This window comes from Herpailurus yagouaroundi, unplaced genomic scaffold, assembly GCF_014898765.1.
Source record: "Herpailurus yagouaroundi ecotype Mexico unplaced genomic scaffold, PumYag 184, whole genome shotgun sequence".
Taxonomy (NCBI): Eukaryota; Metazoa; Chordata; class Mammalia; order Carnivora; family Felidae; genus Herpailurus; species Herpailurus yagouaroundi.
The window spans coordinates 39,343,836-39,358,691 of NW_024412415.1; the positions used below are offsets into that span (position 1 = coordinate 39,343,836).

The following is a 14,856-nucleotide window of genomic DNA, read 5'->3' on the forward strand; positions in this document are numbered from 1 at the left end:
CAGAGGACAGTGACCCTGCAACTTTAACAGGGGCTCTGACACTCTGTCCATGCTAGAAAGACACTAAATTACAGTACGACTGGGCTCTGCCTCAGGAGAGCAGAATATCCCAGGGAAGAAGTTTCTTCAACAGTTGTTGGCTCTCCTTCTGAGAGAGAAACCTACTCTCCCGGCCTGCACAGAGCATTCCTCACACGGGTCACTTGCTCATAAAGCTATTTCAATGAAGCATCAAGTGCAGATGAGAAAAGGCAGACAGCGCCACACTCAAGTCCTGGGAAACCTCTCGGGAACAGAAAAATAGAAGTGCAAATTAAATCCCCTATGAATAATGAAGTAATCTGCATTTGTCAAAGTCCTTTTGTTTAAAAATGGATTCCCAACGTTGTACTTCACAAATTGCATTAAATGATCTGTACTTGCTGCACATGAATCACTTCAACCAGCAGCTGGAATCTTATCAGTTGTCACAGAGACATTTGGCAACTTGCGGAGTACAAAAGGAAGCATGAAAGTACTCTGCCTTTAGCTTGTTTAAGACCCATTTACTGATCTCCAGTGCTAGCAATCAAGACAGTGGCATGAGGGGGCCACTGGGGTATCGGTTATGTTGTTTCCTGACCCAGGTGCTGGTTACACAGGTGTGTTCACTTTGTAAAAATTTGCTATTCAATTTGGGTTTGTAGATTTTCCTGTACATATGTTGCACTTCAACAAAAAGTTCACTAGAATGAAAAAAAATTCACAAGAACTCTTTGTCACTGACATCTGGTTCCCCATTTGTAAAGTTTATACAGAGAAAACAGGCGCAGAGCAAAAACCTAAATCCTTCCCCATTTATCTGAAGTGTGATGGCTCACTGAAGACCTTGCAAAACAGAACAATTAACTGTTGAAAAGAAGCAACTGGCTAGACTTTCATCACAGAATATCACCTTGTTCAGACCCACAGCACAGGCACAGGCTGTGCTACTGCTGTGCAGGTGCTTTTATGCCAGAATAAAGCTAGGGGCACAGGCAACACTTGTGCCCACAAGCTACGATCAGTGTGAGGCTTGGCGTTACCACTCAAGACACAATGTAAGCTTCAAACCAGGTTAAGTCAGTGGTCAAGCCAGGATTAGGCCATTTGCTTTCTCATTTCTACCCAAGCAGATGGAATTCACCACACTGAGGTCCAAAAGCAATCTCTCTCAAGCTAGGATTAATCCAGACAAAGGCTTTTAAAATTAATATCTCTATGAGCTCTTCAACAGAAAGTTAGGGCCACACATGGGCTACTTACATCAGCAACAGCTAAAAAAAATTTAAGATAATTCACTCCATTAAAAAAAAAAAGTCTTAAAAAAAAAAGAGCCTGTGTGGCTCAGTCGGTTAAGCGTCGGACTTCGGCTCAGGTCACGATCTCACGGTTCGTGAATTCAAGCCCCACAACAGGCTCTCTGCTGTCAGCACGGAGCCCACTTTGGATCCTCTGTCCCCCTCTCTCCCTGCCTCTCCCCCACTTGTGCACTCTTCTCTCTCTCAAAAATAAACATTAAAAAAAGTCTTAAAGATAATTCATTCCACAAACTGGCTATTTCTTCAAGGGCACAGAAGAAAAGCTCCACGGAAAAGTTTTTGGCTTACAGCTCAAGAACCTAATTACGAACAGGACAGTTATCTAGAAGCAGGCAACAGAGAATTCCGTAAAGCACACGGAGGCTTCCTTAGCCCATGTTTATTTTCCTTTTCCTGTGATCTCTAACTGCACTCCTGTTCTTCATGGTCTGCTGCCTCACACCATCTCTTGACTTCCAATCTCCTTTCCATAAAGTATTTCTATTCATTAGGAATGAGCCATGAACCCTACTGGCTAAAGAGAAGTCTAGCCCAAACATATCTGAGAAAATTCACATCTGGCTCAGGCACGAACAACTAGGAATTTATGTTCCGTCATGCAGCAGAACCGACTGTGACGTTTTAGTCCCACCCTGTCCTTTAAAACATTCTGCAATACCCCAGAGAGCTGCCATTTGGGAAACTGATGGCAACTGACACCCCCTGCCCAGGTGTCCACAGTAGGAACCACTGAGAGCATCCGTGATCCAAGCCCTGCAGAGGGTGCTTTGCATATTCTCCCCGATTCTCCCAACAACTCCACAAGGTATTAAGGAGTGCCTCCATTTTACAGGTAAACAGGTAAGGGGAGTTGAAGTAAGGTCACACGACCAGTAAATTGCAGACCTAGGATCTGAACCCTGGTCAGGCTCTGAGGCTGTATGTATAAAAGAAAGCGATCCCAAATCTAATTTGGCTCTGAGGCCCCCAACCCCTCACACCATCCAGAAACCAACAGTCTAAGCACTCACTAGGTTCTTTGAGACGCAACTGGATAGCAGGACTGTCACTCTTGTCTCGCTTTATGCCCAACACTTCCCGTTCCCACTCTCTCTCTCGGTTTTCTTCTTCAATTTGTCTTTCAGCTTGGGAACAAATCCGCAGCAGCCGCAAGCAGAGAATCTGGTGCAGTCGCATAAAGATATACCAGTTGTTATTAACATAGAAGAGGTTGTATACTTCATCCATCCCTCTTAACTTCTGAGCTGCTGTGTTACTAAACAGTAGCTTAGACTTAGGGGGACTGCCCCCAACACCATTGTGCTTCTTAGCTGCCCCTGTGGCTTCATCTACATCCATCTCTTCTTCTTCCTCTTCCTCCACATCCGAGAGATCACCTCTCTGAGCAAAGAGCAGATCTGGAATGAAATGATGCATGATTTGCTTGATTTTATACTTGTCCTCCTTTTGAATGCCCGTCTGCCTCTTCACATGGTGGATAATCAAAGCAGCGGCATCTTCCAGGATCTGTTTGTCTTCATAGGCAAGCGAGAGGTGTGGGCCGACAGGTACACCGGCATTTTCTTCTGTAGCCTGCTCCTGCCTCTGACAGGAGAGAGATGCAAAGTATTACCACAACAACAGTCAACAGAGCTGTGCGACTGTGCCAGCAGTACATGCCGTTATCAACCACAGTGTCTGTTCTTTTCCAACCGGACACTTCCAGAAACAGAAAGATAAGGTGAGAGATGTGGTCTGACACCAAGGTATTGGTATCTTCTAGACTGCGAAGACTTACTGGGACAATGGGACAAAACTGGGACCATCTTTTAAAATTCTGTAGTAGTGTTTATGGATATGGAGGATACAACATGAGGTCTAGGACTAGAGGTCTACAATCTGGGGTGGGAGTGTGGAAGGTGACAGATGTGATAAAACTGGCAAAACAGGGATGCTTTTTTTTTTTTTTTTAATTTTTTAAAATGCTTATTTATTTTTAAGAGACAGAGAGAGACAGAATGTGAGTGGGGGAGGGCAGAAAGAGAGGAGACACAGAATCTGAAGCAGGCTCCAGGCTCGGAGCTGTCAGCACAGAGCCTGACGTGGGGCTTTAGCTCACCAGCTGTGAGATCATGACCCAAACCAAAGTCAGATGCTCAACCGACTGAGCCACGCAGGCACCTAACAGGGGTGCTAATTTAAGAGCTCGTTTTACCACTCTTTACCCCTTTTCATGTACTTTAACATGTTCATAATGTTTTTTTAAAATTCAAGATCATACAACTTTTAGGAATGCTCAATCACACTGTATTTATGTTTCTATCCATCCCCCATGACTGTAAGCTCCAAGAAAGCAGGATTAATTTCTTAATCATCTCTGTATCCTGGCTCCCAGTACTATATACACTCCTGGTAAGTATGCTGAGTAAACACGGATTAGAAAGCGTCTGGGGATTAAGGCTCAGTGTTTCACCTGTGGAAAGTTGAGAAGGGTTACATGAATGAAGACAAGGTATCACTTGGAGGGAGAGAGACAGGAAGACAAGTGGAAGAGGGAGGTGGCAGGCACAGACTGAAGTCAGGATGTTAAACTGGGAAACCAGTAAAGCCACTTAGTCATAAAGGTGAGGCTTAGATTTAAAATGACAGAATCAAGGGGCACCTGGGTGGCTCAGTCACTTAAGCGTCTTGGCTCTCGACCTTGGCTCAGGTCATGATCTCAACAGTTGTGAGACTGAGCCCTGAACTGGGCTCCGCCGGGCATGGAACCTGCTTAAGATTCTCTCTCTTCTCCCTCTGCCCCTCCCCGCTCTCACTCCTTCTCAAAAATGAACGAATGAATGAATTAATTAAATGGCAAAATCAGGAACAGAGAAGTCTGTGACAGCTACGAAGCAAGAATCAACATGTCTTGGAGGGTCTCACTTTCATGTAACAAATGTAATTTCCAGGAATCAAAGCCATGCTCTCACAGATGTAGAAACCTCCAGCTCACCTCATCATAGATACTCTCAATCTCGTTGAGTAAACTCTTAGACCTCAGGACCTTGGTGTCATTCTGTTTAAAGTTGATGCCCTGGTGGTCCAGAGACTTCAAGTAGTACTTCTCATTCTGCTCTCTCCACACCTTGTTAAAGCCTCTCTGAGCTTCCCGCCATTCTTCCTCTTTCATCTTCAACCTGGGGGGTGAGGGGGGAGAAACAACCAGACATGGGAATTATAAGGGAGAGACTTAAACTCTTTGGCTTTGAATCCTGGCTCTGCTCTACTAGACTCTGTTTTCTTACCGGTAAAACAGAGATAACGAGACCTACTCTCTAAGGGTTTCGAGGTGAGAAATATGACAGACTTACTTTATTTCAAAAGTCAGAAGATACAATAGGTCTGTCATAATTATTGGCAACTTGGGATATTGTTATTCAAATTGTTATATTGTTATTCAAACCAGGCTTGAACTGTTACACGAGGAAATTACTCATCCAGGACTTATTTTGAAGAAGTAATTTGTCCCAAACTCAGAAATCTTACCTAGAATTTATTTCTCAACAGCATTCCATAGAATACCCTTGAAAGGGGGGGGGGTGCTCTTTCTTGGCCAGCTAAAATAAGCTATAGGACTTCTGCAAACATTTGCTATGCTAACATAAATGCAGAAGTGCAGAGCAGAGAACTTGCATTTGCACTGGAAAGCTCCTCTGCACATGGTCTGGGAATTTCTGATGGCAACGACTGATCCGAGCACTCCAGTAGAGAGGAGAAGAAAATCAAAACCAGCATTAGAGAGGAATACCCTACATCTCAAAGCCAAAAGTTAAATGCTATGGGCATGGCAAGAAGAGGAACACCTAGGCCGGCTCCTGAGGAGAGGGCTAGGGAGGCACAATAAAATCTGGGCATTTGCACACTGTGCAGCAGACAAGAATCCCTTCCCACTGTTTCAGGTGATACTAAGAGAGGACCCGTCTGTTAGCTGGGATTCACACTGTGGTCCAGAGTGCCATGGACTTGAAGGAGCCCGGGCTCAGCCCTGGCCCTGGCCTCCTCCTTGATGCCTGGTCTAGGTGAGTACAATAGCCCTCAACACTTGAGGCTGAAGGCTTTTCAGGAGAAAAAAAGTAAGACATTCTTGGTAAAAGTGGTGAGCTAGTGGGGCGCCTGGGTGGCTCAGTTGGTTGAGCGTCCACTTCAGTTAGGGACATGATCTCACGGTTCGTGAGTTCGAGCCCCGTGTCAGGCTCCGTGCTGACAGTTCAGAGCCTGGAGCCTGCTCCGGATTTTGTGTCTCCCTCTCTCTCTCTGCCCCTCCCTAGCTTGCACTCTGTCTCTCCCTCTCTCAAAAGTAAATAAACATTTAAAAAAAAAAAAAAAGTGGTGAGCTAGTAAGTCTTTTTAAATAAAATATAAATTTTACAAGAAGTGATTTTCCTTACTAAAAACAAAGGTGTTAACAAATGGTTAGTACTGAGTGGCAGGAATGTGGGTGGTTGTTTTCTTTGTCCTTTTCTGTATTTCAAAATATTCCCTTAAACACACAGAGCATTCCACTATGGACTTTCAAGGTCTGTTCTCTATTGCTGGTCTCACAGAAGTTCCACTATCCCAAGCTGCACCTGACTTCCAACAACCAGGGTTGGGGAGATATGGAGATCTCATGGGATAATACCCAGGTCGAAAATGAGGGCCTTATTTAATGGGACACTGAATCTGTCATCAAGCACACTAAAGCACAAAGGGCACATTCAGTCAGTTACCTTTTAAGGACAATTGGGACAGCAATGGAGGGGTTCTTCCTCAGACCGTCAATGATGTCAGCTGCTTTATCAGCATATATCCTCTGGAGTGCTTTTCGATGAATAACTTCCGACGTGCCCCCAAGGGTGTTGTCCAAGCGAAATTTGGCTTGTTCCTCAGCAGACAAGCGAGAGAGCTTCTTCTGAATTGCTTCCAGAACCCGGATCGTTGCCAGATTGGTCTCTAAAACTACATCAAGCTAAAGCAAAAGACAAAGTGTGCTCAAGACCCAAACCAGAACAGAATAGCGGTCAGGAGTGTGAAGTAAGGAGTCAAGTTCCTTGGATGTGAATCCTAAGCTCTGCTGTAGCAGCCACACAAAAGTCTATTTCCTTACCAATAAAATAGGGATAACACCACCTACTCTCATAAGGTGGTTTTCTAGATTAAACAGTACAATCCACATAAAGGATTTAGTGCAAGGTCTGACACATAACATGCAACAAATGATAGATAGGTGGTAGTTGTTACTTCTAACACCATCAGTGCACTTTCCTTAGGACTACTGACCCCAGACCAGAGGAATCACACAGGGGGGCAACCTTACCGACACTTCCATCCCTCTGAACTTCCCTGGATTGCTAAGATCGGTTACAAATGATAAAACAAAACAAAACAAACAAAATACAACAATCTCCAGAAGACCATTCAAGATGATAAATCAGTCTTAGGTGTAAGGTTTTTCAGGGTTCAAATGTTTAATAGCTTTGCTCTACATCCAGTAAGAGCAGTGACTATCATTCCTTAAGGACTTCGATGTTGGGGCACCTGGGTGGCTCAGTCAGTTGAGCATCTGACTTTGGCTCAGGTCGTGATCCCGTGGGTTGTGACTTTGAGCCCCGCACTGGGCTCTGTGCTAACAGCTCAGAGCCTGGAGCCTGCTTCGGATTCTGTCTCCCTCTCTCTCTCCCCTCCCTGACTTGTGCTCTGTCTCTTTCTTTCTCTCAAAGATAAGTCAACATTAAAAAGGGGGGAGGGGAAGGGTGGCGCGTGGGTGGCTCAGTTGGGTGAAGCTTCCAGCTTTGGCTCAGGTCTCATGGTTTGTATGTTTGCGCCCTGCATCGGGCCCTAGGCTGACAGCTCGGAGCCTGAAGCTTTCTTCGGATTCTGTGTCTCCCTCTCTCTCTGCCCTGCCCCACTTGTGCTCTGTCTCTGTCTCTCAAAAATAAATGTTACACAAAATTTTTTTAAAAAGGACTTCAATGTTGTATCTGTAGGTAACCATCTAAATTCTAACGGAATTCCTGGAACTTACTTTGTGGCAAGGGCCTAGCCAGACCTGGTTAAGGATAGGACTGGCAACCTTTGAGCTAACTTTTTTCCTAGGCTTAACACAAGATTCTCTAAATGAGAAACAGAAAATGAAGTAAACGAGCAATCTTAGGGCCCTATGACCAAATGTCTATAGAAGTACTCCCTAAATTTTCTAGTTTAGGGAGTGTGGTAGTAATTTTGAAAAAAAATTTTTTTTTTTTTTCCAACGTTTATTTATTTTTGGGACAGAGAAAGACAGAGCATGAACGGGGGAGGGGCAGAGAGAGAGGGAGACACAGAATCGGAAACAGGCTCCAGGCTCCGAGCCATCAGCCCAGAGCCCGACGCGGGGCTCGAACTCACGGACTGCGAGATCGTGACCTGGCTGAAGTCGGACGCTTAACCGACTGCGCCACCCAGGCGCCCCTGTGGTAGTAATTTTGTACAAAATTTCTGGTCCCTCTTCTGATTATGGACAAATGATGAACTGAACCTCCCGGCTCCCTTGTGAAAAGACAGGGCCATATAACTAGTTCTGGCAAATGAGTATGGGCAGGTAAATTGAAGCAGTGTTTGCTACTTCTGAGCAAGACCCTCCTGAGCTCTTTTCCCTCTAGTGATTGGCAATATTCAAGATGGTAGCACTTGGTCAGCCTAGTTCCCTGAAGTAATTCTGATGAGCAGGATCCCCTACTAAACATTAATGCAATGTAGCATGATCAAGAAATAAATCTGTTTTTTCAAGCCACTGAACTTTGGGGGTTGTCTACACTACACGATCACTAACGTATCCTGAGGTATAAAGGAATGCTCCATCAAACTAGCCCCCAATCCTTCATCATCATGCCTATAATCAGAAATGGGAAATGAGGATGTTGCCTTTTTCAGGCATACCATTTGAGAATAGGAACACCCTGTCAGAAGAAGATGCCAATCTCTGCTTTCTAACTCATCATGTACCCTTACTCAACACAGGTAACAAAGAAATGCTTTCTTCAGCCTGATAAAACTTTCCATGGCATCTGTCATGATTTCACTTTATGCAAAAGGTTGAAACTCCTCGTGAACACTGGGGCCAGTCACCTGCCAGAGGCCAAGCAACATGTGGCTCTTCATTCAACATATGCCAGAAACAGCTAAATCAAGCATGAAGAGGGATGGCCGGCAGAGTGAAATCATATGGATTTTAAAAAAGAGCAAGCTATCTCCTATCTATATGAATAGGCAGAGACAGTCACTTTTTAAGTAATAAATGCATTAAATAGGATACACATCATTTTACCTCTTTAAACACAATGAACAGTCCCTTTTCTATTGATGAGATCAGCGAACTAGCCATTTTTACACTCTCAGTACTCCTACTTGCTGGTACAGAGGCTCTATCAGCTCACTTATTCACTCGGGCTCTTCCCTTCCCAACTACTTTAAAATGAAGCCCTAATTTGCTTTCTTTCATAAGGAGCCAAATCAATCAGATATAGATAGGAGAGAAGAATTCCAGTTCTCACAGGAGAGCTGCTTTGCTAATAACCGTATCAAGATACCTGCTAAGAATAACAATACACACTTCAAAATAAATAATTCAACCTCTTTACGACAACCCAGACAGCCTTAAATGATACTGTTTTAGATACCCTATAAAACGCAGTAACTTTTAAAAGGCCGTTAAAAATTCAAGGGATTATTACACAGCCATCAATGGATAACTTTACTCAAAAGGTTAAAGTGGCCTAGATAGCTCACATTCGCCATAAAACATTACTAATATATTTGACGAACTTGTAAAGCATGGTAAATACGACAATAAGCATTTACTACTGAAGGATACAAGCCTCTGGCTCTTCCATCTTAAAAGCCAAGCCTCACAGACATTTAAGATAGCTTAGCATTCAGCACCTCCCATTTCCCCAACCTCCAAATGATAAAGGAGCTTGTACCTCAAAGCGTTCATCTTCACAACGATAGATATGTTCTTCATACTGGGTTTTCTTGGAACTAACAAAGGTGGAGTCCTCAGACCAGGAAGGGAAGGAAACCCACGTATCATTTAAAACCTTGGAGTAAAGGAAGAGAAATTGAAGGCAAGCCTAAAAGCTTTCTGGTGATTAAGCATTCTCAACAAAAAGACACAACTCTAGGGGATGGAAGAAACCATCAACATTGCCAACTTTCACCTCTAGTAAGTTTGCAAAAGATGGAAAATATGGATATAAGTATAAAACAATTTCTTCTGAAAAAAGAGAAGGATCTTGATTTCCTCATTTATATAAATTCTTGATCCCTGGTACCACTCCCTCTGGAGGAAGCTGAGTCGTCAGGACTGATCCTTTCCAGAGAAAGCCTTACCTCTTTACAGAGAGGAGTCCGTCCTGTACACTTGGGCTGCTGGTAACTCTTTGGTAGGGCCCGATAGCTGGAGCCCAACCGTTTACAAGAGGCATAATCTATCTCCATGGCAATGCCCTCTGTGGCTCGTTCCTTTGGAAAGGTTTCCAGATGTACAGACTCCTTATAGCCCAGAAAGTTTTTAAACCAATTAAACAATTCAGGGAATTTCCTGAAGAATCAAAACCAAAAACTGGTGAGCAATTAGAAGCATGATGTAGTTACCCTGAGGTATGGCTATTTGGTGTTGGGTCAGAATTCTGCTACTAGGGACAAATTCCAATGACAATTATTATTTCCTGCCTAAGAAGCACTGCTTCTGAGCATCTGGCTTCCCCTTTTCTTATCGAGTATTCCAAGACTAGTTAGGGTGCTGATGGAGGAGCTGCACTGAAATTAAGCAATACCCAGCTGTTCTCCTAATCAAGAAGACCACTTTAATGTTCAGATAATTCTTAGGTTGTCGAATACAGTCAAGATTCTAGAACCCTGGAAGAGACTGGTCTCTACAAACATCCAACATTGGTCAGGGGATCAAGAGACCCCCTAGTCTTAGCCGATGCCCTATTTTTCCATCTCTAGAGTTAAACTAGAACTCCCAAAGGATTCTTGTGACTCTGACATTATATGAGTCAACAGACCCATTGTGATCAAATTATTTTTGCCTATCATATACCCTCACCTCCATACCACACATCAGGGCTAAGCCCCTCTCTCCACTTACCCCAGGAAAGGAGAGACTAACTGGACAAGCTCAGCCCGAGAGATCACCTCCTGGTTAAAGATAACAAGACAGCGCAGGAAATTTTCATAGGCCTCAGCACTCCGCAGAGCCTTTCGGACCTTATGGAGACACCAGAAGAGAAACAGTTTAATGGGGAATTAGGAGATCCTGGATTGCTTTTAGAAGATTGGGGAAATTTGGGGGTGTCTGGGTGACTTGGCTGAGCATCTGACACTTGATCTTGATTCAGGTCATGATACCAGGGTCATGGGATCGAGCCCTGAGTCAGGCTCTGTGCTGACAGCTCAGAGCCAGCTTGAGATTCTCTCTCTCTCCCTCTCTCTGTTCCCTTCCCCTGCTCACACACTCTTTCTCTCTCAAAAAAATAAATAAATAATATTTTTTAAAAAAGGAAACTTGGTAAAATATTTATGTATGAAATAATATAATATCTGGGATTTGTCTCCAAATAACCCAGGGTAGGTTAGAGTACATATGAAACAAGTACACTGGCTAGGAGGTGGAAACTGCTGAAGCTGGATGATGGGTACATCTTACTCCTCTCCTTAATTTCACACGTTTAAAATTTTCTATAATAAAAAATTTTTAATCAAGATCCTAGAGTATATAGTACATTTATCTACTTATATGCTTGATTCTCCAACCATATCAGAGTTACCCAAGTTTTTGCCACTGCTCCTAACAGATGTTTATGGCGAGAATCTTTGTCAGTACTGTTTTTAAACTCTGGTAATCTCGAATAATGATTTTCTAAATAAGACACGTCTGTCCTCTGAGCTGATCCTTTCCCTTCCTCCACCTACTATGCTGAACACTTCAACATCCGAAAACCTAAAAACGTTCAATGGTATACACACAGTAAAACCAGCCTGACTAGATGAGCAATTTGGAGTTTCAATTCCAAAAGTGAATATTTAGCACTGTGGTACTTTAGTGAGGACTGCAAACAGACCCTCACCAAACCAAGTAGTTTAGCAACAACCTCTTCTTCAGGCTCCTGTATATTTTTATAACGATTTGTCAGTAGACATTATATGGCATATGCATTTTCAAAGCCAAAGATGAAAGAGAACCGTATTTCTTGTACTATACACCAGATTCACTTACTTTTAACTTTTTATTAGCCTTTAAACATGCACAAAAGTAGACAGAATAGTCTAATGAACCCCCTGTACTTACCTAGCCTCAATGATCAATATAAAGTAAATTCTATTTCATCAATAACCATTTTCCCCACCAATGAATTTTAAAGCAATTTTAGGGGTGCCTGGGTGGCTGAGTTGGTTAAGCATCCAACTTCGGCTCAGGTCATGATCTCACAGTTCATGAGTTCTAGCCCCACCAGGCTCTATGCTGAAAGCTCAGAGCCTGAAGCCTGATTCGGATTCTGTGTCTCCCTCCCTCTCTCTCTCTGCCCCTTCCCAGCTTGCGTGCACGTTTTCTCTCTCAAAAATGAACATTAAAAAAAAAAAAAAAATTAAAGCAAATTTCAGACACTTCATCTGTACAGCTGACCCTTGAACAACATGGGTTTGAACTGCACCGGTCCATTTATATGCATATTTTGATAATACAGTACTGTAAATGTATGTTCCCTTTCTTATGATTTTAAGTAATTTCTCTACCTTATTATTAGCATATCATACACACAGCATAAAAAATATGTATTAACCCATGATTTACATTATTGGTAAGGCTTTTCTGGTCAAAAGGAAATTTTGGGGGAGTCACAAGTTATACTCAGATTTTCAATCCACAGTGTTTAACGGTCAACTGTATATCAGTATATATCTCTAAGAAATAAGTGCTCCAAAAATTTTTTTTAAAAATACAAAAAACAAAAAACTGACATCACTCATGAAAAAATTAACTTATTCACACCCTACCCTCTACTCTTTCATTGTCATGTAATGGTTGTGACCTGGACTTCCAAATTTCCCTTAGAAGTACCAAGTGCCCAGGCAGCCCTCAGAAATTGCTCAAGTCAGAGCCAGGGACTTGGCTGTCAGACAGGACAGCTCACACAGGCACAGCAGGAGAGATCAGGAGGCACCAATCATGGGGATGCTAAAACACCTGCCCTTTTGCAAAAACCCAAAGGTGCAAGACAGGGTAAATCTGTACCAGACCAATCCAGGCTGGCTCCTGCCAGTGAGAAGTCTGACAGTTGCCAATTACCTTGATAAAAACAGCCCGCTAATCATCAAGTTGACTCCAAGGAGGAAGTCAGACACAGGAGGAAGTCAAACTAATACACCACACAACACGGTTGACACCAGTAAGCTCAACCCTGGCAGCTTATCAGGATCACCCGGGGAACTTTGACAACAAATCAGAATTCCCACAAACCCTATATTCGATACTGCAAATAAGTACCACAAGCAATGAGAAGATTATAAGTCATCTTAAGTCCTCGACAACTGGTACAGACCTGGACGTCTACAACAGGAGCTCCAAACATCTTCCAAGAGTAACATCATGCATTTTTCTTTCTTTCTTTTCTTTCTTTCTTTCTCTCTTTTTTTTTTTTTAATGCTTATTTATTTTTGAGAGAGAGCGAGCGCGCCCACTAGCAGGGGAGGAGCAGAAAATCTGAAGCGGGCTCTGTGCTGACAGGAGACAGCCTGATATGAGGCTCGAACTCAGGAACTGCGAGACCATGACCTGAGCTGAAGTTGGACACTTAACCAACTCAGCCACACAGGCGTCCCATGAGTAACCTCATGTATTTTTCAAAAGCATCTTCCACCATGTAAAGTGCTGTAAACTACTTCACAAAAGTAACACAGACAATGCTACTATTTCTCAGCTGTGCTAATGGTTCCAGTAGTCTGAAAGGACCTACAACTTAGAAACTATGTTAATAAGCAGAAAGTCTTCATCAGCTTGATGCAACTCAAAACAAAATCCTCTTGAGGACAGGGTAATTTGCTTGTGGCATTAATAACCAATATTAAATATAATTCAACAATTACCTTATCAAAAAATAACGACTCGGTTCCTACACCATGTTTACTGGCATCTGCCATAGAAGAATCCTTTAGGCTGAGCAGTTTAGGTTTCTTCTGCAAAAAAGAAAAAATACAAATACGTAAGATTCAGAGTTCTCAGAGTCTGATTTTCATCTGTGTTCAATGGGTCCATCACTGACCACTGCTGATGAATAATTTGCAACAAATGAGAGAATTCAAATCACTCACTCGCTTTATACCCCCAAAAGATTTCCACCCATCTTCTCTATCTCGGTTTGCCTGTCAGGTTTTTTTTTCCCCCCCAGAGATTCACAGATATTCTCTCTACAAATGGTCTCAGCATTACTGTGATAACAGAATATCCTTACTTTTTCCATTAGCCAAAAGTAACTTTATTTGGAATCCAGTGCCACTACCTCATCTCCCTAGCTGTGGAGGCAAAGAGTTAGAGCACAATGCCAGACCTAGATAGAAATCAATCTTTAACCTTTAATTATAGTTCAATTTAAAGATCCCTGAAAAAAAGCACAGTTTATTTCCCTAAGCGAAGGAATGACTATCTTGTCAGCAATATCCACTCAGACCAATTTAACATTGCCTCTTCAAAGGGAATAAACAAGCCATGACATAACTGTCAGCAAGAATTCACTTTTCAAAAGCCATCTCTCAACTACCTGTGAAGAAATGTACAAACTTTGGGAGAAAGTATGCACACTTACCCTGATCACCTCAGAGTACACCCTCTCAAGAGCCAAAGTTGCTTACAATGCCTAAGGAGAAAACAGGTAGGGAATTCTAATCCCTCTTTCTAGTGTTTCCACCTGAGGGTAATCAAGTGTGGGAGGAGACCAACGCAAGAGTGGGGCTTAACTGCCAACCTGATTCTGGTTACCCATATAACCAACACTCTTTCCTCAAGTGAATATAAACTATTACTACATTCAACTTGCCTTCAAAAGGAAAAGCCATTACAAGCACTAAAAAACAGTCCTTCTAAAGTGTGAGCAACACCTAACGTTGCTAGTCCTTGTAGGCATCTGCTTGTTCACCACTTTGTACTGTTAAAAATTCCACTAGCTTTTTATTCTTTAGATCCTGCAGACATGGCCATCTCTTCCACATTACATACTGCTTTAGAAATCACTGAAGCAACATCCAGTACATACACCTAACTCTCTCCCCAGCACAGCTGCACTACATCCGAGAGGAAGGGAGCAGGCTTAGCTCTCTGCAGGCAGACCATCAGCATTTACTGTAACAAGAAGCATTGTATGACAGGTCACTAACAGAAGTTTAAGATCTCCCTCTGCTATAGCCCAAAGGTCCTGCCTTAGAGATTAGGATGATACAGATAAGATCTGGCAACCCAACAAAGAATCCTGGGCAGGCT

The 14,856-nt window shown here is 42.9% G+C and overlaps 1 protein-coding gene across 3 annotated transcripts in view; it reads right to left on the reverse strand.

Moving 5' to 3' along the window:
• The window catches only part of SIN3A (SIN3 transcription regulator family member A), a 75,006-nt gene that overhangs the window by 26,013 nt on the left and 34,137 nt on the right, over positions 1-14,856 (reverse strand). For all 3 annotated transcript variants that reach the window (XM_040493304.1, XM_040493303.1, XM_040493305.1), the window contains 7 exons: positions 13,470-13,559; positions 10,474-10,592; positions 9,711-9,921; positions 9,302-9,418; positions 6,071-6,309; positions 4,315-4,498; positions 2,351-2,924 (listed from right to left, as the gene is read on the reverse strand). In XM_040493304.1, coding sequence (XP_040349238.1) covers positions 2,351-2,924; positions 4,315-4,498; positions 6,071-6,309; positions 9,302-9,418; positions 9,711-9,921; positions 10,474-10,592; positions 13,470-13,559 — 1,534 coding nt within the window. The remainder of the gene's footprint in view (positions 1-2,350; positions 2,925-4,314; positions 4,499-6,070; positions 6,310-9,301; positions 9,419-9,710; positions 9,922-10,473; positions 10,593-13,469; positions 13,560-14,856) is intronic.